Here is a 19,519-nt window from a genome sequence, read left to right as displayed (position 1 = left end):
GGATCCGTATGATGACACAACATTGCCTCTAAGAATTCTGCATTTTCCACAGCCGTAACATTTGGCACAACATGTTTGCTATAGAGAAGAGGTTGTTGTGTCTTGTGTATGAAAGAAAATCTATTAGCAATCATATCTGGACCATCGACATCGATGTTCTCAGGGTTTCCAGTTATATAAGGTGCAGAGCCACCCTCACCATGCTTTGTCCAAATCAAGTAATCCTTCATAAATCCTCAACAGACCAGATGAGAAGTGATTTGTTCAGTGTCATCAAATACAACAATATTTTCGCAGTCTATGCATGGACAATATATGTGCTTCGTCTTTGTTCTCTAAGCATGGTTCTTAGTAGCATCAATAAACCTATGAACCTCGGGTATATATGATAGATCTAATTTTGATAAAGTATACATCTATAATGACCTCTCCATTATTATCTAAATAAATATAATGAATTAATTATAATCAACGCAAAAAACAAGTATGATCGTCCAGAGATATTTATTATATAATCTTTTGATCACCAACCTCCTTCGAAGAAATCAAGATGAAAACCTCTCACCTGTATATTTTCTAATTTGAAGACCTCAAAGCAATGTTTGCTAAAAGGTAGAAGAATGATAGTAACACAAAACCTCTTTCATATTTTTCATTAAATAAAAATTAAATCTATTTCATATATAAATACATAGTGAATAATTAAATAATGGATAATTATCTTAAATTGAGAAACGAGAACACAAACTACATAATTTTAAAAACATACAAATTTAAAAATGTAGATAAAAAGTACATTTAAAAATGTAGATAAAAACTATCAAATTTAAAAATTTAACAAAGATGACAACTATTTCTCTCTCCACATAAATACACAAGAACAAACAATTCATGGAAATACCTACATTAATCTTGGATAAAATAAAGTGAGAAGCAAAAATAAAAAGGGAGAAAGGAGAGACATCATCTAACCATCTTAAGCAACATCATTTGAGCAAATAAAGATATTAACCTAGTTACTCTTCTCTCTAACACATAGAGAAACCCTAGATTTAAAAAGTGGCTCAAATTGAGCTACAATGAACAAAAGAGGCGAGAGAGACATAAACTAACTTTTTTAGCAAACTCCTTCCAAGAAATGAAGATCAAAACCTCTCCCCTTGTATTTAGTGAAAACTAGGGCTCCATAATGGCCTCCTATGGGTGGCTGCGAGAAACAACTTTGCTCGGGGAGGAAGAAGAGGTATTTATAATAGAAATTTCACTGGTGGCTGACTTAAACAAGCACATATAGAAACCCTTTTACACTGGCGTTTTTTTTAACATAACTGCTAGTGTAAATGTGTGATTTCCACTGGCGGTTCAGCTAAGTCGACCGCCAGTGTAAATCAATTTCCACAGGCGTTCACTTAACTAAACCGCCAGTGGAAATCAGGTATTTGCACTGGTGGTTACGTTAAGAAAATCACCTGTAGAAAGTGGTTTACACAGGCGGTTTATAAGTCGGGTCGGTCGTTTTCTTTGCACTGACGAGCTATAACGGAAACCGACTGTAGAAATTAGACACAACGGCCACAGTTGAGCTTTTTTTTATACTATTGTAAAGTAGACAAAGAACAATATAATTGAAAATATAATCAAGCAGAGCAAAGTCATAACTAGTCTTTGTAATTCCAATAATATTGATAAAGCAAAAAGCAAATGGCTACTTGTTTTCTACAATTTTATTTGTATTTCCTCACTTGACCTATTATTTTATTAAATATAATCCATTATAATTTAGTTTACTTCGATATTGGAGATTATTAGAAGTGTACTTTCTTTTAATTAACTTCAGTTAATGATGAACTAATAATAAAATTTTGTTCATTTATGTTGAATTTGGTAATATATACTTTGAGTTGAATCAAGTAAATATCCAAATAGAAATCTGTTTTGAGACATCCGTTTGTATTCGTTTTCGAAAATATCCGTATTCGTTTTTGAACTATAATATGACAAAGAATGATATCCGGATCCGGTTCCATACGAATCCGATCTCTTTCCATCGTCCTCAGTAGGAGGTAGTGCCTCCCCATTGTCCATTGACGTTGTTACCTTCGAATTATTTGCGTTGACCTAAAAAACAAGTTGAGCTCTAGAACATGGGTAATGTAACTTGCATATTGATTGAACTGGTGTTAACAATTCTGTTATATGTGTAAATGATGTAATTATGCCAATATATGGTAAAGACTGAAGGACGCAGACAATGAGCGCTATGAACAGCAAGCATGCCACGGCCACGGTTCGTCGGGCGCTGAAACTCCGCCACAACCACGAGACAGCACGTCGGCCCTCGCCATATATACGAACAAAACTAGGAAGATCAACTCAACAAACAGATAAGAATTCGAAAGCTTCGTCCCGATCGATGGACGCATCGTCAGTAGTAAAACTGCTGGTTGGTAGAGTAGGTCTGTCCGAACTGCCACCACGTCGGCGCCACGTTCAGGAACTGTATGTACTGCCCGCCGGTGGTAGTGACGGCGAAGCTGAGCGCCTGGCCGGTGAGCCCCGAGAGGGCCTGCCAATTAGCGCCCCAGTTCCTAGACATCTGGATCCACCCGGTGTTGGTGCCCTTGACCCAAGCGGCTCCCACTGAGCCGCTGCCGCCCAGGTTCTGGATGTTGACGAGCAGGAAGTAGCTGGAGCCGGCGATGTTGAAGCGCACGCCGCCGCTCCGCGAGCACTTGACCTGCTGGTACAGCACCGGGATGATGCCGCCCTGGACGACGCCGATCTTCTCCCATGACGGCTGCGACATGTCGAAGTGCGGGCGTCCCGGGCCGCACCACCCGCCGTTGGGGAGCCCGTAGTTGGGTGGGCACAGGTTGGTGGCCGTGACGGTGACGGTGTTGCCGGGCTTGCAGTACTGGCTGCCCGATCGTGACCCGTCGCACGTGATGGTGTAGCACTGCCCGCACGACGCGCCGTCGTTGAACAGCGTCTGGCTCAGCGCCGCGTTGTTAACGCCGTACCCGGCGCTGTACAGGTTGCCGTACCCGCACGCGCCGCCCATGGTCCCGGACCCGTCGGACCCGCCATAGAAGGTCGCCGTGCCCGGCGACCAGCCCGCCACACCGGCCACGACGGTGGACGCCGCAAGAACACCCCACAGCGCCAACATCATCGTCCTCGGCGCCATGACTGGGACCAGCTTTGCTACGAGTACGAGCACGGAATAATCAGAAAAAGGAGCAGATTTGTCTTGTCGTGTGATCTGGAAGTTGTGAGTTGCAACTGTGGTGGTGTGGTGGATGATCTCCTTTGCTAGGTTCAGTGCTTAAATAGGAGGAGCAAGTAGGCAAGGAGATTGAGGTTGAGGGGAGATGGAGCTGAAACTTGAAACTGAAGTGGGAAGATGACCGGCGATAATGTCGGCGTGGTGTCGATCGTGCATCTCATTTGATTGATTCTCATGTCATGGAACACGTAATGCATTTGAGCGGTGCGAACTGGGAGCACATGAAGATGCTCCTCCACATGCAGTAGTGCAGGTAACTGCTATAGTTTTTGACTTTGATTGCGCGTAGTACAGTATGTCAGAACAGGTTGATCAGAGTTGAGAGAACGCGCGGGGGCTGATTTGTTTTTGCAACTAACATATTCTTTCCACACTGCACCTTGGCGCGGCGCTTAATTTAGTGGGTGGAACCAGTCAGTTGGCACGGTTAGTGGATGAAATGAATGGGTCATATATGGAGGATTCCGGCTTAGATTGGGGCCACCGTGTATCTCAATCTCATGGTGGCGTTCCTTAAGACGGGTATCTCAGTCCATGGAATGAACGATCAAGCATGTGCGTTTGTATGATTGGAGGAACAATGTGGCTTCAAATTTAACAGCGTGTGTACTTTCTGAAATTATAAGTATTCCTTGCTTCCCAAACTACAAATCGTTAATTTTGACTTTTTCCGTGATCGGGTCTGAGTCTATGTTTCATTAAGAAGATACGAAGTTTAAAGGTTAAATAAAACAGTGTTTCGATTCTTACTAGCGAGTCACCAGGGAGACCACGACACTAAGCAAGTGAAATCCTTAATGTTGTACTATATGGCCGTAGAATTGAGCTACTAAGGTGGCCAACCCTCGGCCTACGTGATGATAGTGGCAGCGGTACCTTTCTCGCACCGCTACCTAGTGCACGTATTGTTTCCTTTTTCATAAGGACAATTTCAATGGACAGTGTTACTGCACGGTTTCACATACCAACACGTCATCAAGATTGAAATGAAACCATCTACGAAATAACCCCAGCAATGAAGCATTTCACTTTGTTGTTTCTAAGGCTAAGCAAAGCATTTAATTGCAGCAAAATAATTGGATCACATGCAAGATGGTGAAACGGTTTGACCCATAGTGGGGATTTCATCCCATTTCACCTCGTGGGAAACAATGCCCGCGGGGTTTCATCATGGTGAAACTACATCCTTCTCTCTCCTCTTCATTTCATGCAAAAAGTGTAGCTTTACTGACATGGCGCTCTAATAAATGTGCATGATATTCTGGTGAAACCCTACTGAAACTAGCCTAAGTGATAGCGGCAGAGATAAGGTTTGCTAAAATTCTTTAAAAGACACCTGATCAGGAAAACTCCGCCGTAGCAGTTGTCAATTCTACCTCTTTATCATAATCTTACCTTTCTCGCCTAACAACTTCCTAGATATACACTATATTACATACATAACGAAAATTATGTTTATAAAAAAAGCCAATTGATTTGTACTGTTATAGACATGTAAAATCTGGGATCAGAGAGAGAGAGAGAGAGAGGTTTTAGATTCTTCAATGTGCAAACGGAAAGATCGTGTTTTTGTTGGCGGAAGGTTATTTCAAGTCTAGTAACTGTAACTCATGAATACCTCTAGGGTCTGGATTTGACTTTGAGAATGAATTTAATGTTCGTTAACTAAAAGTCATCCATGTATCACTGGCAACCCATAAGATAATACTATATAGGGCTACTATCTGCACAGATTTCAGAGGGTTGTTTCTTGGTTACAATTGAAGGCTAAGGCCTTGTTTAGATACACCCAAAAACCCAAAACTTTACAAGATTTCTCATCACATCGAATCTTACGGCACAATATGCATGGAACATTAAATATAGATAAAAAAGATAACTAATTGCACAGCTGTAAATTACGAGACGAATTGCTCCATGATTGGATAATATTTGTCAAATAAAAACGAAAATATTACAGTGTCAAAATCCAAAAAAATTTTGGATCTAAACAAGACCTAAGGTTCTTTCTTTTTTTTAACTGAATTGTTAAATTAACTCTTTATGCTGCATGCGGATCGATGGAACGTGTCATGGGGGCTGGTATTCAGGACTTTGTGTGCATCAGCATATGCCCACACAACTACCAGACTTTAACTTGCTCGAACTAATGATTGGTTCTGATGCTTGCAATTCGTTGTTCTAGCTCCTGGCTGCTGTAGTAGATTAACTAGTCCATCAATCTTTGCGCCTGTACATGTGCTGGATCTCAAGAGAGACAAGTATAATTTTTTTCCTTAGTACTTATAACTAATAAAAAAATTACTTATCTATTTGCTCTTTCTTTATTTTTTGTTTACCATTTTTAATTTAATACACTTATATACTTATATACTCCCTCTGTGCGAAAATAAAGGTCGCTATGGGATACGTGCGGGTCAAATTTTCTCAATATTGACTAGGTTGATAGAAAACTACATGCAACATTTATAACTCCAAATAAGTTTATTATAAAAGTATATTCAACGATCTATCTAATGATGTTAATTATGTATTATAAATATCAACAATCTTGTAGATATATTTGGTCAAAGTTAAAACTATTTAACTTCTTAGAAAGCAAAAATAACATCTATTTTGGGACGGAGGGAGTATACTTTATAATTTCTACTGATTGATAAACTTATCAATTTCTTTACATGTTTTTCATCCATATATCCATAGCTTTTTGTGTTTCTACATGTCATTTCATGTGTCTTTATTATCCATTTTGTTTGAACCCAAGTTTAAGTTGTGATGGCTTTGTTATCCCACGTACATATCTTATGATGTTTTCAATCTAAGTTTGTTACTATTAAATTTAAATACTTTTAGCTGCATAATTTTTTTATAAACATTGAGTTGAGGGTCTTGTACTTATTATAACTTTTATCCAATTTCCTTTCGTATTTTATTAAAAAATAAGGATTTTATGTCTCTTAATTAATATCTTTGATGCCATAAACCGTCATTTAAGCCCACATAACACGGGACTCAAGATTGGAAAGGAGCTTAAAGTGAGATCTAAGAGGAGCCCTACAGTGGTGAAGATAGAGAAAATTAAAGCCTTGTGTGGCTACATATCCTTGTGTTGCAGAGGGTCTATATATGGTGTAATTTTAGAAATTATAACTGGTTTTCAATTTGGGGGGGGGTGCATTTGCACCCCCTAATCACAATAAAGCTTCATCCCTAGGGTCAATTGATCTCAACATCAAGGGGATAATATTTAAGCCTAATATTTTTTTTACTTCAAGTGAATTCAATCTAGCTAGGTGCCATATATGACTACCTTTAATTACCATACATGAGCTTTAGTTACCACGTTATATATAGATTAACTTGATAAGATCATGTAGTATGTGCTTCTGTTTTCCACTTGGCACAGTCTATGGCTCCAATAATGCAGCCGGCGTACGTGGACTTGCATGGTTCGAAGTTGATGTAATGTAATGCTTTCATTCAGGGGTCAGAGGCGCGGGTGTCGTCTGTGTGGTAGTTGACGATGCCAGTGGTCGGGTTCCACAACTGCCTGTCATGTGCGTCTATCACGTCCCTTGGACTTTCTTGTGTTGCCATGAGAGTTCTGCCGAGAGATACCAGATATAATGGTTCCTTTAACTGTGCAGATGTGAATGCCTGACAGCGGAACACGGCGCCAACACCATCAATCCTTGAAATGGTGGCTCAGCAGCAGAAGGCAAGTGATGCCGAAACTAACTGCGTAAGTAGTTAGCCAGTAGGATTTCTGACTGAAACATGTGGAGTGCAGTATCGGAAATCATATACATGTATAGTGTATATAGTAAGTATATATCTACAAACGTTGAAAGAAATATCTAAAATTCAGGAAATATATCTACAAAGTTGAAAGAAATTAAGAGAGCAGGCCACGAGGACCTCCCACCCTTCTATATATACTTCTCAATGAAATAGTGTCCATTAGGCACAGTCGTGAAAACAAAAGAGGACCTCCCAGGCTCCCACCCTTACGATTTGACCGAACCACAAGAAATAGCGACAGGAAGATCGATCCAAGAACTCTGCTAGCGCTGATTGCAGGTTTTAGTAGTAGAAATTCTGGGTTGTGGTGTAGGTCTGTCCGAACTGCCACCACCTAGGCACCACGTTCCAGAACTGAATGTACTGCCCGCCGGTAGTGGTAACGGCGAAGCTGAGCCCCTGGCCGACGAGCCCGGCGAGCGCCTGCCAGTTGGCGCCCCAGTTCCTGGACATCTGGATCCACCCCGTCCTGTCGCCCTTCACCCAGGCGGCGCCCACGGAGCCACTGCCTCCGAGGTTCTGGATGTTGACGAGCAGGAAATACTGGGAGCCGGCGATGCCGAAGCGCACGCCGCCGGTGCGCGAGCACTTGACCTGCTGGTACAGGACCGGGATGACGCCGGCGCTGTAGATGCCGATGCGCTCCCACGCCGGCTGCGACATGTCGAAGTGGGGGCGCCCCGGGCCGCACCACCCGCCGTTGGGGAGCGCGTAGTTGGCCGGGCACAGGTTGGTGGCGGACACCGTGATGGAGTTGCCCGGCTTGCACCACTGCCCGCCCGGACGCGACGCGTCGCAGGTGATGAGGTAGCACTGCCCGCACGACGCGCCGTCGTTGAACAGCGTCGAGCTCAGCGCCGCATTGTTCACGCCGTACCCGGCGTTGTACAGGTTGTCGTACCCGCACGCACCACCTGCATTGGCAATAAGTGCATGGGCGCGCAGTTAGCAAAATGTGCGTAGCTCTTGCGCAAAAATGGATGCAATGTGTGTGTAATTATTAAGAGCTGCTTGCTTACCCATGGTGCCAGAGCCGTCGGCTCCGCCGTAGAACGTGGCGGTGCCGGGAGACCAGCCTGCGGCGGCGAGGGCTAGGCACGCCGAGAAGGATAGGCACAAAACTAGGGACTTGTTGATTTTCATGACTACTACGATCGAAGTGGATTTGGCAATGGAGAGACGATCAACCGTATACGTGTTCTGGACTTCTTGTGTGATGACGAGATGAGAGATGCATAGATTGGCGCAGGCCAGTGCTTAAATAGTGGAGATGGGCTAGCTGCGGTGGGGCCGTGGGGATGTTGATTGACTAGGGAATGATGGTCGTGCCTTGAGCGCGTCAGAGTACGTACCGTACCTTAGTCAGAGCAAAGGAAATTCACCGTGTTCCATCGAAGCAAGCACATGCATGCATGCAAGGTGCCTCATGCACGACGACACTAGCTAAGCTCCAAGGCCTGACTTTGGGGATGGAATTAATCATGGACAATTTCTTTATTAATTTAATTTATCTACGTTTTCATATGCTAATGATTAGCCTATATAACATATAGATTAGCAACGAACTATCAACTAACTTGAATTCTTTCCACACGCATTAGTTCGTTGAAACTCTGATCAACATTGTAACCGCTCTGGAACATCAATTTGTTTCGTTGGTGGCTGACGAGGACATGGGCCACCGTCACCGATACATGCTCATGGTGTAAGTTGTAACTACCTTAACCCATCAGTCCACACGCCTGGCCGTTACTCCATCTGGTCAGAAATGGTAAGCACATTTTGATCAGACACAATAGATTTTGACACATATTTTATCTTACAATATGCTATATATTGCTAGAAATCAATATAATTTTAAAGGTCTGCTAGCTAGGAAGACAAATGTACCAGTACAAGTTTTAGTTTTTCCCTGATGACCATATTTTATTAAGAGGGTAGCAATACCGACATAAGTTTTAAGTTCTAAACTTACATATAATTTGACTAATTGTTGGTCCAACTTTACAAAACTTGAATTTTACCTGATCAAAATATATTTATCATTCTGAACGGGAGTAACTTTGCATGAGCTAATTATTGTTCTCTAGCGAGCTGCCCATTGGAGTTGCTCCATCTTCTTTTTTTGACAAAATTGGAGTTGCTCTTCTTAATCTAGCTATCCGGTAAATAAACAATTTAGGGTTTCAAGTAATCAAGTCCATGCAGATCATGACCTAGTAATGAATACATGCACTACTCTATGAGAAATCCTAATTTATTAGGGTTGACTCATACTTGTAAATCCACCGTTACTGACAAATTCAGCTAAGCCATGGACCCTGATAATGAGTTAGTTAGGGGCGTTGCTTGGTCATCTTGGACGGATACAACCACAAGAATATGGGTTGTTGAATCAATCATATTGAAATGTGCAAGGCCATGCTTGGATGATGTTTTGCATCGATCATGTGCTTTTGTGATCATTTGATTGAATTCCATGCCATCATGCAAGGCAATCTGGAGTTAGCTTCACAAAATGGTCGTACCTAAGAACATTAATAGCCGTACCTAAGAGTACTTGTTGGAGTTCTCTTCTGGTGTAGGTTGTTGATTTAGCTGACGCTGAACCAATTTTGTGCTTCAATTCCCAAGTTATTTTAGCTGATAAGACCATGCGCTTATATTATTTTTTCAACATACATAGTAGCTCAAGAGAGATCAAGATAGGTATATATAGCAGACAGTCCTGCATAGCGCGTTATATACAGCCGTGCTTTTCACGCCTTAAAAAAGAGAGGTAAGATTAAAGTGGTTTTCTCCTTCTCATAGCTAGGAAAAACTGTGGAAGAAATTAAGCTCTAGTTTTGCAAATACATTAGACGGGCTGCTTTATAGATTTTTAGTTATCCTCTACGGGACAAAAATACATGGACTGATAAAATGTATGCCAACATTTCTAGAGAATCAGACAAGTTTGGTTATGGTACTTTTTTCTATGGCATCCTTTTCTAAATTTGGTTTGCTTTTTGACGTATGGTTGCTAACAATTGATTATTAAAATCACATAGTGCACCTGAGTCCAATGTGATTAGTAATCTGTAAGTTGTGAGCATTGCTTCTATCATGTTTAACTTGGTTGCATTGCAGTGAATCAAATCATGAAGGCTGTACATACATAATTATTAATAGGAAGCTCAGTTCAGCACATGTTCGCAAAATTACTTTGTCTTTTAAGTACATATTTTCTACAGTGGTTCATGCGTTCTTTACAGGTTTTTCTTTTGACTTTGTTGGGCCGTGATCTGGTGGTTCTTTGTTTCGACATCATGTTACTCTTCAGGACATTAACCTAAGTTGCGGTTGCTTCCTTGGGCATGATCATATGTTTTAGCCTTTCAGGTACATGGAGTTGCTGCTCCGAAATTGTTTCCAATTTGGCCAAAAAGTATGTTGACAGAGCTAGCTTGCAAACTTTTATTAATTACTACTTGGAACAATATTGCCCTCGGGATGTTCTCTACAGGTTTTCTTTTTCGGTAGGAAAAATTTTTCGGCACCTACTGATAAATAAGAAATTTCAGAAATTTCGAATGAAATTTAAATAAATTCAAATTGATTTTTAAAAATATTTGGCATCATTTTACTAGAAAAACTTTCTAATCTATCACTCATCACAAATTTATATAATATCAATGAAATAACACAATATATCATTGCGGTAGCGCAGCGGGCTGACGGTGGGCGAGCTGCATATGCTAGTGTCACGGAATATGTGAGTGAGAAAATTAAATAATTTTGAAGAAATTTAGGGCTTTGATAAGACTAGAAGATATGGTGGGTCATTTTATTGTTGTTTGGAGTAATTTTGAAGCGAAACATGAATTTAACTGAAAAATTTGACCGATATAAATTTATTTTCGGACCTCATCAAAAAATGCAAAATTTCGCCGAAAAAGAAAACCCTATGAATAAAGATCAGCTTACATGAAGAATGAATTCATCATCTTAGTTCACCTGATTCGTTGTGCCTGATGGGACTTTGATCGGATTTTCTTTTCCATATTTTGAAACCAAGAATGGAACATGATAGCAATTTAGTCTTGGTTACACCCTGTACTTGCAACCTTGGGCACTTTTGTTACTTCATGTTTAACTAAGTTTTTCACATCTCAATTGCTCCGAACTTAACGACCCTTGCCATGAACTTGATTTGATGTTTTCTCTGATGTGCATTAATTATAAGTCATTAAAAGGCTATATATATATATATATATATATATATATATATATATATATATATATATATATATATATATATATATATATATATATATATATATATATATATATATATATATGTGTGTGTGTGTGTGTGTGTGTGTGTGTGTGTGTGTGTGTGTGCCCAAAAAAAGTCATAGCGATATATTGATGTTTTGACTTGTTATCATGCCATGTGTGTTGTATTGACTAGTGGGAAATATGAGCTTCTCAGTACCTTAAGAAAAATCATGACGCGAAAGTTTGCATTCTATGTTACTTTGCATTTCTTAGTGTTTGATTTACCTCTTTCTAGTTTATCTTGCTAAGTTGTTGATAGGATTGGCACATAGGATGCAAAGTTTTATTGTGTTTGAGGTAACAACCTAGTGCTTTTATCTCCTTAGTTTCTAAAGTGACCTAATTCATGTCTTTTTTTTTGGTGGGGGGGGGGGGGGGTCATGGTTGCTTCAATTGCTATCAAAGCCGGTCGGCTCATTTTGGATGTTGGCTTAACCACCTTTGAGATTTTGACGATTTTAGTGTGATTGAAGAAAATGATTTTCAGCCGTGGTTTCTTTACGAACTGATGATATGTGTGAAAACCATTCCTATAGTAGTGCCTTCATGGCAAAAAAGGGAGATGGCATGCATGGTGCTCCACGCGCATCACCCACATCTCGATGACAGGCAGTAGACCAGGGCTGCGCTAGCTAGTACGAGGAGGCTGTGCTCTGCTCTGGCTAGCTCCACTAGTGAGAAAGGTGGAAAATGTGGTACTGTAGGTGGAAGGATCTAGGATGTTGTCTGGTATTGTAGGTGTCTTTCAGAAGTTGGGGGCAAAATGTGGTAGAGTGATTGATCACAATTTTTTCATAGTATCTATAGCTAATTAAGATGATTTAATAATTATCCAGGTTTGTCCGGTTTGATTTGATCAGTGTGTGAATGAAATTGAACCAACCAATGCAAATTCTCGCTTGTGATATGATCCGCCGTTGTTCGATCTTCAACCACAGCACATGCATGCACCGAACAAGGGGTTTCCTTATGTCAACAATAATGTGGAAGGAACTTTTTGGGTTAGTTGATGGTCCGTTGCCGCGCGAATCTTCTTGACGGAGGCAGCTAACTCGATGTCAAATCAAGACATCTATGATTACTTCCCTGCACGTCAATGTCCGTCAGTAGTCTAGGTCGTGCCTGCTGCTAGCTCTCCGTGATGCATCGATCGCTTGTGCTAGCTTCCAATGAAGAGTTGAAGACGGATTGTTTTGACGTGTGTTCTGACGTACTAGCTAGTAGCTGCTTGTGATACACAAGGCAAGATCGACAATTATTCCCCTAAACCCTCCACCTAGATCGTGTGATTTATCAACTCTTTCTCCTACCTTCGGTTAGCCTGAACACCACCTCCTCTATTTAAGCAGTGGTATCCCAATGCCATGCATCAAACCGGCCTGAAACATCTTCATCCTCATATTCCCTGCTTAGGAACACCGAACACACACCCTCGATCGTCAATCTTGTTCTCTATCTGCATCCAGCTCTCCATTTCGAACGACGAAATGGCCAATTCCTTTATGCTGTGCACGGTGGTTGTTGCGTCGTGCCTCGCCGTCGCCGCCGCCGGCTGGTCTCAAGGCACTGCCACTTTCTACGGCGGAGTCGACGCGTCCGGCACGATGGGTAAGAATGCATGCATTCATTTCTGTACAGAGGTCAAGAACTATATTGTATAGACGGTACATTCGCGTACGCATACTAAAGAATCACTTCGTCACACTGATGCATGCATGTTTTTATATATGATATGATACACGTACAGGCGGCGCATGCGGGTACGACAACCTGTACAACGCGGGGTACGGCGTGAACAACGCGGCGCTGGGCCCGACCTTGTTCAACGACGGCGCGTCGTGTGGGCAGTGCTACCTCATCACCTGCGACACGTCACGGAGCGGCGGGCAGTGGTGCAAGCCGGGCAACTCCATCACGGTGTCCGCCACCAACCTGTGCCCGTCCAACTACGCGCTGCCCAACGGCGGGTGGTGCGGCCCGGGGCGCCCCCACTTCGACATGTCGCAGCCGGCGTGGGAGCACATCGGCATCTACAGCGCCGGCGTCGTCCCGGTCCTGTACCAGCAGGTCAAGTGCTCGCGCACCGGCGGCGTGCGCTTCAGCCTCGCCGGCTCCCAGTATTTCCTGCTCGTCAACATCCAGAACCTCGGCGGCAGTGGCTCTGTGGGCGCTGCGTGGGTGAAGGGTGACAAGACGGGGTGGATCCAGATGTCCAGGAACTGGGGCGCCAACTGGCAGGCGCTCGCCGGGCTCGTCGGCCAGGGGCTCAGCTTCGCCGTTACCACTACCGGCGGGCAGTACATTCAGTTCTGGAACGTGGTGCCTGGGTGGTGGCAGTTCGGACAGACCTACTCCACAACCCAGAATTTCTACTACTAATAAGACCCTACTGCCGACGACGCCGAGGAAGCTCGATGGATGTCCTCCTTATTTGCCCCATTTCTTGAGGTTTAGTCGAGTGGCGAGTGCATTCTCTTGATTCTGACGCAGAGCTAAATGCACTTGTTGCTGTTGTATCATATTATATTGCTTCTTTGGCGACCCCCGGATTGACGTCCATCCTACGTGATGCTCCAGCTCTGCTGGAGGAAATAATGGAAGGGTAGGATGAACAAGAGAAGGGGATCGATCGGTGACATCTCTCATACACCTGAATGTTTTTTACAGCTTTATTTGTAGATAAGACACATTTTTTCTTAGTATGCATCGTATGGGTACATACACCGAATTATATATAAGTTCTATATGTCAAAAATACTTTGGATACATTTTGGCTCCATCTTGCAATGATTTCTAGTTATTCAAGGAAAGGATAAACCCGTTTGCTGCTTTGTTTACCCTCTAAGAGCATTCTTTTCTTAATTGTTAGAAATAGAGGTTTTGGTGAAAAAATACATCCAACAATTTTTTAATCGATTATCCAAATATAACAATCTTCTATTCCGGATTCTCACTAGCCAAAGATAAAAAATTACAATGACTCTCTAAAGTGTAAATAAACATGTACAAAAACTATTGGAGAGTGGAAATATTTAGAAAATGACTTAATGCAAATGGCTCTCCAAATGACTAAGCTTTATTAGAAAGACTTTTGGAGGTGCTATATGTATTTGGTTTGTGTTTTGTCTCCCTAGCCACCTAATCCTAGGTGACCTAAACCGCTTCTCCCAATGCAACCTGACCTTATTTGGTTGGGGAGCTTGCTTTGCTTACTCCCCTTCAACTTGAGCATACTAGATCTTGTTTGGTTGCACAAGGGTTTCTCTGCATAGGGCTAGCCAAACTTGTAGTTTGTTTGGTCGTATGTAGAAGCCAAAGTTCAGTCACCTAGCTCTAGAATCGGTAAGTGCCTCGCGGTGTCTATACCACACCATCGATAAAAAGCCCTTACATGTCCAATTCATAACCCACCCACCGCTCACACAGTGGCCTCTTCTCTTTCTTCCTATTTCCATGAAATCATCATCTTAGTAATCGGCCGTGCACGCTCGCTAGGTCGCATAGACCAATGTGTCGTCACTAGGCCCGCGCATGAGCAAACGGGCCTCCCAGGCCACGGGGTAGCTATGCCACGTGCGTAGAATGATCTCCATGGCCCACTAGTGTGGCCCTCCAGCTGGGCACCTAGCCATGTGGTAGGTCACGTGACCGCCAACTTCGACAGCGTCATTTAAAAAATCAATTAATTTTTTGTGACATAAATTCTATGTCACATAAACCTATCAGATTAGATGGAATTGGACATGATGAACATTTTTGTGGCATGCATCTTTTTGGCACAAAGCAGGAGTTCTAATAAAAATGTCATAAAATGGGTTAGTGGCATTTTTGTAGTGCTTGTAACACCTCTAAAGGATATAGTGGTTAGGGCAGGCGTCAAACTTACTAAGTTTCATCACCATTGGTCAGATCAGCTTCTTCGCCTGATAGATATTGGCTGGAACCTTGTTATCATCTGGGTATGTGTCAGCAAGGACACTGATAAGGTCATTGAAGCTAATGTCAGACTAGCCATGCTGAGCCTTCAACATCAGCATTTGTAGGTCAAAAGGCAGCACTGTCCAATGCTTTGGACAACCCTTGTAGAGAGCGTCAGTTGCAGCCTGCTTCATCTCTCTGAAATTCTCCAGCCACCTCGAGTTACCAAATAGAATGTCATCATCAAGGCAGTAAGCTATTTCTGCCATAAACTTTGCACTCACAGGGTCATTCATAGCAGCATCCTCATCACTATCTCCACAACCATCATCGTTAGTAGCCATATCTTGGAGTAAGTCCTCAATCATGATATAATCATGAAAATTGTCATTGCTTACTGCCGGTGCGGCCAATGAGAAGGCAAGTTGTCGTCCTATATGCTCTGCGGTTGATGATATCAAGTTGCCTCCGAATGCATCACCCATAGTCGCATCCACTTCTTTTTCTCCATGATAAGTCCATATCGTGTAATCCTTAACAAAATCATACCTGATCAAGTAAAATTGCACCTCATTGTCTGCTGGGCTTTTATGTTCTTACAACGAGAACACAGACATATGGTTGTCGTCTGATCTAAACTCTGACGATGAGCTTTTGCAGTTGCAATATTCTTGCTCACATGAACCAAGTATTGCGGTTCCATTCGTTTCATCCGGTAATTTTATTCGAACCTATCCATACCTGCAAACCTTATTGCCTAATAAAAAATAAGTATTGCAAACAAGATAATAGATCTAGAGCTAAAAACCGCTTTATATCTCCTCCATGGATCTAAATCTAAAGAGCCTCAAATGGTGAAGAAGTAAATGAAATAATGTTTAAAGAGTATGTTCTAACCTTCTATGTGTCCTCCTTGAACAAATCAAGAGTAAAACTTATCCCCCTAAATTTTGCTCAAATTTTATGGTTTTAGATCTCAAAACCCTAAAAATTGGAGGAGGTCACGAGGAGGAACAAAGGCTCATGGCTGTGCATTTATACGCTGACTACCTCCGTTAATCACACATTAACGGAGGCGGTTCTGTTAAGACGCCCATCTCCATTAAAGGATTAATGGAGCCGGGGACGTTAGGACCACCGCCTCCGTTAATGTGCAATAATAGAGGCAGTTTTTTTTTGAAGCACCCGCCTCCATTAATAATTAACCTATGTGGGCGTGCTAACGGCCGACCGAGCCTGGCCATGATATATAGGAACAATGGAGCCGGGTAAAAACTGCGCCCACCTCCATTTTAAAAAGGGTCACGCCGCCTAAAAATAAATCCTGTAGTAGTGAGTGTTAGCATATAATTGAAGAAAAGTCAGGATTGTTAATCATCGTTGTTGTTGTTATCTGGCGAGGTGATATGTCACTGTCACCGTACCAATACCTGTTGCAACGAACTTAACCTCTTAAGTTGGGCCTTTGACTTGCGCGAACGAATGATTGTTTCCCTACTGCAACTACTTCTACTATTAAATTTGTTCAGTATATCTAGTAATAATCAGCTTGTGTCATGTGTCCATGAATTTTTTTGATCTGGTTATAAATGTTCCATGAATGATGGTTATTATATATATGTTTTTTTGGTGGGTTTAACCATTAGCTGAATACAGAATATTTTACAGAACATGTACTTATAAAATACCGTCTGTTACGAATTCAGCTATACTTGAGTCGGTTTGAGATGATGATGGTGGTGAGTTAGTTAGAGACGTTTCTTGATAATTTCGGGTGAATAAAACCAGATGAATTTGGGTTGCTCGATCAATCATTGACATCTGAAGTCAATGCTTTGATCTTGCAATGATCATATAACGGTGTATTGCGTTGCATCAGCAGCAACTCTATCTAGAACTGCAATATATTGTATTAGTGTGTTGTGGCTAAGTACATGAGTCATTATTATTAACTAAAAGGCACAATTTTGGAACTGGCTTCTCGTTAGTTAAAGTAATTGTGCGTGTAGGAAGTAGGAACTGATCACACGTCTGTTCGGTTGCACCACCATCATGCGCAGGACTGGGCTTCAACTATTGTGGAAGGAATTCGTGTTAGTTGATGGTTTGTTGCTGGCGGGTGAATCTTTTAACAGAGGTAGCTAGCTAGGTGCTTAGACTAATCAGTATGTTATTTGGTTGGCTTCTTTTTTGTTCAGCTTGATCTTCACCTACATGATCTTAGAGTGAGAGGGTAGGGTCAACTACTCTTTGTAATCATTAATATAGATTTTGTAAAAGCAGCTGATGCTAATGTTGATGTTGATTTGTTGCGAGAGAAAAATACTGCTGCCTGGTCGTAAAATTCTGGCCGATAAGTTCAAGCGAACTGGGCTGTAGCTTTGTCTTCAAAAGGAGGATATGTTGGATTCGATCTTTTTCATAATTAAAAACCTAATCAGCATGTTTTACAAGGATAAACATATAAGTCCTGTTTTTTTTTTTTGAAACAGGAGAGGGGTTGGAGCCCCTACTGAAATTTTATTAAAACGGAATATATAAGTCCTCGTCAACGTCATCACTATATCCACAATCTGTGTTCATTTTCCAATGCCATGCATCTATTTAAGCACATCGGCGTCCCTAGTGCCATGCATCTCATTATCATCCCACAGCTAAATTAAAGCAAACAAAATCCTCATACCATCTCCTCTACACTCTTCACCCTCTACATGCATTGATGTCCACAGAAATGGCCAAGTCCCTGACGTTGCTCACAGCGCTCGCGGCGTGCCTCGCGCTTGCCGCCGCCGACTGGTCTCAGGGCACCGCCACGTTCTACGGTGGACCCGACGGCTCCGGCACGATGGGTACGTAATTTTTTCGCACGTACACATGCATGCATGCATTTCGGTACATATATCTGCTAATAATCCATGCATGCATGCATGTTTCGGTACATGTTGAGACAAATTAATTAAATGTATACGTATATATGCTAAAATAATAATCCATGCATATGCATGTTCGTATTCGTATACATATTGCAGGAGGCGCATGCGGCTACGAGAACCTATACAACGCCGGGTACGGCGTGAACAACGCAGCGCTGAGCCCGGTGCTGTTCAACGACGGCGCGTCGTGCGGGCAGTGCTACGTCATCATCTGCGACGCATCCCGTCCGGGCGGGCAGTACTGCAAGCCCGGCACCTGGATCACCGTGACGGCCACGAACCTATGCCCATCCAACTACGCGCTGCCCAACGGCGGGTGGTGCGGCCCGGGGCGGCCTCACTTCGACATGTCGCAGCCGGCGTGGGAGAAGATCGGCATCTACAGCGGCGGCATCATCCCGGTGCAGTACCAGCAGGTCAAGTGCTGGCGCAACGGCGGCGTGCGCTTCAGCATCGCCGGCAACTATTACTTCCTGCTCGTCAATATCCAGAACCTCGCCGGCAGCGGCTCTGTGGCCGCCGCCTGGGTCAAGGGCGATAAGACGGGGTGGATCCAGATGTCCAGGAACTGGGGCGCCAACTGGCAGGCGCACGCCGGGCTCGTCGGCCAGGGGCTTAGCTTCGCCGTGACAAGCACAGGAGGGCACTACATCCAGTTCCTCAACGTCGTGCCCGGATGGTGGCAGTTCGGCATGACCTTCAACACAAACCAGAATTTTTACTACTAAATTTTGCAAGCAGCAGCTAGCGGAGAGTGAGTGAACCATCTTATATAGCTATATTGCTCATGTGGTTCAGTGGAATGGAGAGTGTGTTCTCTGTGATCATCTCTGGCTCACTCTCTCCTACGTGATCTCTCCTCCTGAAGTTGTAAATGGCAAGGGTTGAATCATGGAAGATGGGCATGCATGCAACACAGACCTGAAGGCCTAGATACCATGCATGTTTCAACACTATGCATTCTCAACACTGTATATCAAATTTAATTAATGTTAATCCATGCATGCATGTTCTTACATGGATTTAAGCTTGAGCTGCACCGCTCAAAACATGTACGTAACCTCAAGGGCAGGTTTAGATGAATGGCTCTTTTTTAATCAGGAACAAAGTTCTAGCTTCTACCATCCGCAGATAGCATACAGCTGATAGTCGAGAATACAAAACAAATCCATAAGGCTTGCGCACCACAAGTAAAACAAATTTCAGGCCAGCTAGTGAGCGCAGCTAACAAGGAAATAAACTAGTCCACAATACGATTCCG

General features: G+C 42.7%; 4 protein-coding genes across 4 annotated transcripts; 2 read left to right on the top strand and 2 right to left on the bottom strand.

The window, feature by feature from the left end:
- LOC8064867 (expansin-A31) lies at nt 2,155-3,394 on the bottom strand. Its single transcript, XM_002464528.2, has one exon. It carries the CDS (start codon nt 3,185-3,187, stop codon nt 2,426-2,428), a length of 762 nt encoding a protein of 253 aa, XP_002464573.1. The 5' UTR covers nt 3,188-3,394; the 3' UTR covers nt 2,155-2,425.
- Nucleotides 7,072-8,307, bottom strand: LOC8059327 (expansin-A31). Its single transcript, XM_002464527.2, has 2 exons — nt 8,107-8,307; nt 7,072-8,001 (listed from the first exon to the last, which is right to left on the bottom strand). Exons 1-2 carry the CDS (start codon nt 8,228-8,230, stop codon nt 7,370-7,372), a joined length of 756 nt encoding a protein of 251 aa, XP_002464572.1. The 5' UTR covers nt 8,231-8,307; the 3' UTR covers nt 7,072-7,369.
- LOC8059326 (expansin-A31) lies at nt 12,745-14,173 on the top strand. Its single transcript, XM_002467138.2, has 2 exons — nt 12,745-13,015; nt 13,155-14,173. The coding sequence occupies exons 1-2, from the start codon at nt 12,772-12,774 to the stop codon at nt 13,784-13,786; spliced, it is 876 nt and encodes a 291-aa protein (XP_002467183.1). The 5' UTR covers nt 12,745-12,771; the 3' UTR covers nt 13,787-14,173.
- On the top strand, nt 17,964-19,305 carry LOC8059325 (expansin-A31). The gene is made up of 2 exons (XM_002467137.2): nt 17,964-18,174; nt 18,355-19,305. Exons 1-2 carry the CDS (start codon nt 18,045-18,047, stop codon nt 18,984-18,986), a joined length of 762 nt encoding a protein of 253 aa, XP_002467182.2. The 5' UTR covers nt 17,964-18,044; the 3' UTR covers nt 18,987-19,305.

Source organism: Sorghum bicolor, chromosome 1 (assembly GCF_000003195.3).
Source record: "Sorghum bicolor cultivar BTx623 chromosome 1, Sorghum_bicolor_NCBIv3, whole genome shotgun sequence".
Taxonomy (NCBI): domain Eukaryota; kingdom Viridiplantae; phylum Streptophyta; class Magnoliopsida; order Poales; family Poaceae; genus Sorghum; species Sorghum bicolor.
Note: the sequence above shows the minus strand (reverse complement) of the source record. Positions and strands in the feature narration are given on the sequence as shown.

Excerpts from the sequence above, each read along its gene's own strand:
- LOC8059326 (XM_002467138.2), top strand. The coding sequence starts at position 12,772 with ATGCATCAAACCGGCCTGAAACATCTTCATCCTCATATTCCCTGCTTA. Across the intron at positions 13,016-13,154 it reads CGACGCGTCCGGCACGATGG|GCGGCGCATGCGGGTACGAC; the intron begins GTAAGAATGCAT and ends ATACACGTACAG.
- LOC8064867 (XM_002464528.2), bottom strand. The coding sequence starts at position 3,187 with ATGGCGCCGAGGACGATGATGTTGGCGCTGTGGGGTGTTCTTGCGGCG.
- LOC8059327 (XM_002464527.2), bottom strand. The coding sequence starts at position 8,230 with ATGAAAATCAACAAGTCCCTAGTTTTGTGCCTATCCTTCTCGGCGTGC. Across the intron at positions 8,002-8,106 it reads CGACGGCTCTGGCACCATGG|GTGGTGCGTGCGGGTACGAC; the intron begins GTAAGCAAGCAG and ends TTGCCAATGCAG.
- LOC8059325 (XM_002467137.2), top strand. The coding sequence starts at position 18,045 with ATGTCCACAGAAATGGCCAAGTCCCTGACGTTGCTCACAGCGCTCGCG. Across the intron at positions 18,175-18,354 it reads CGACGGCTCCGGCACGATGG|GAGGCGCATGCGGCTACGAG; the intron begins GTACGTAATTTT and ends TACATATTGCAG.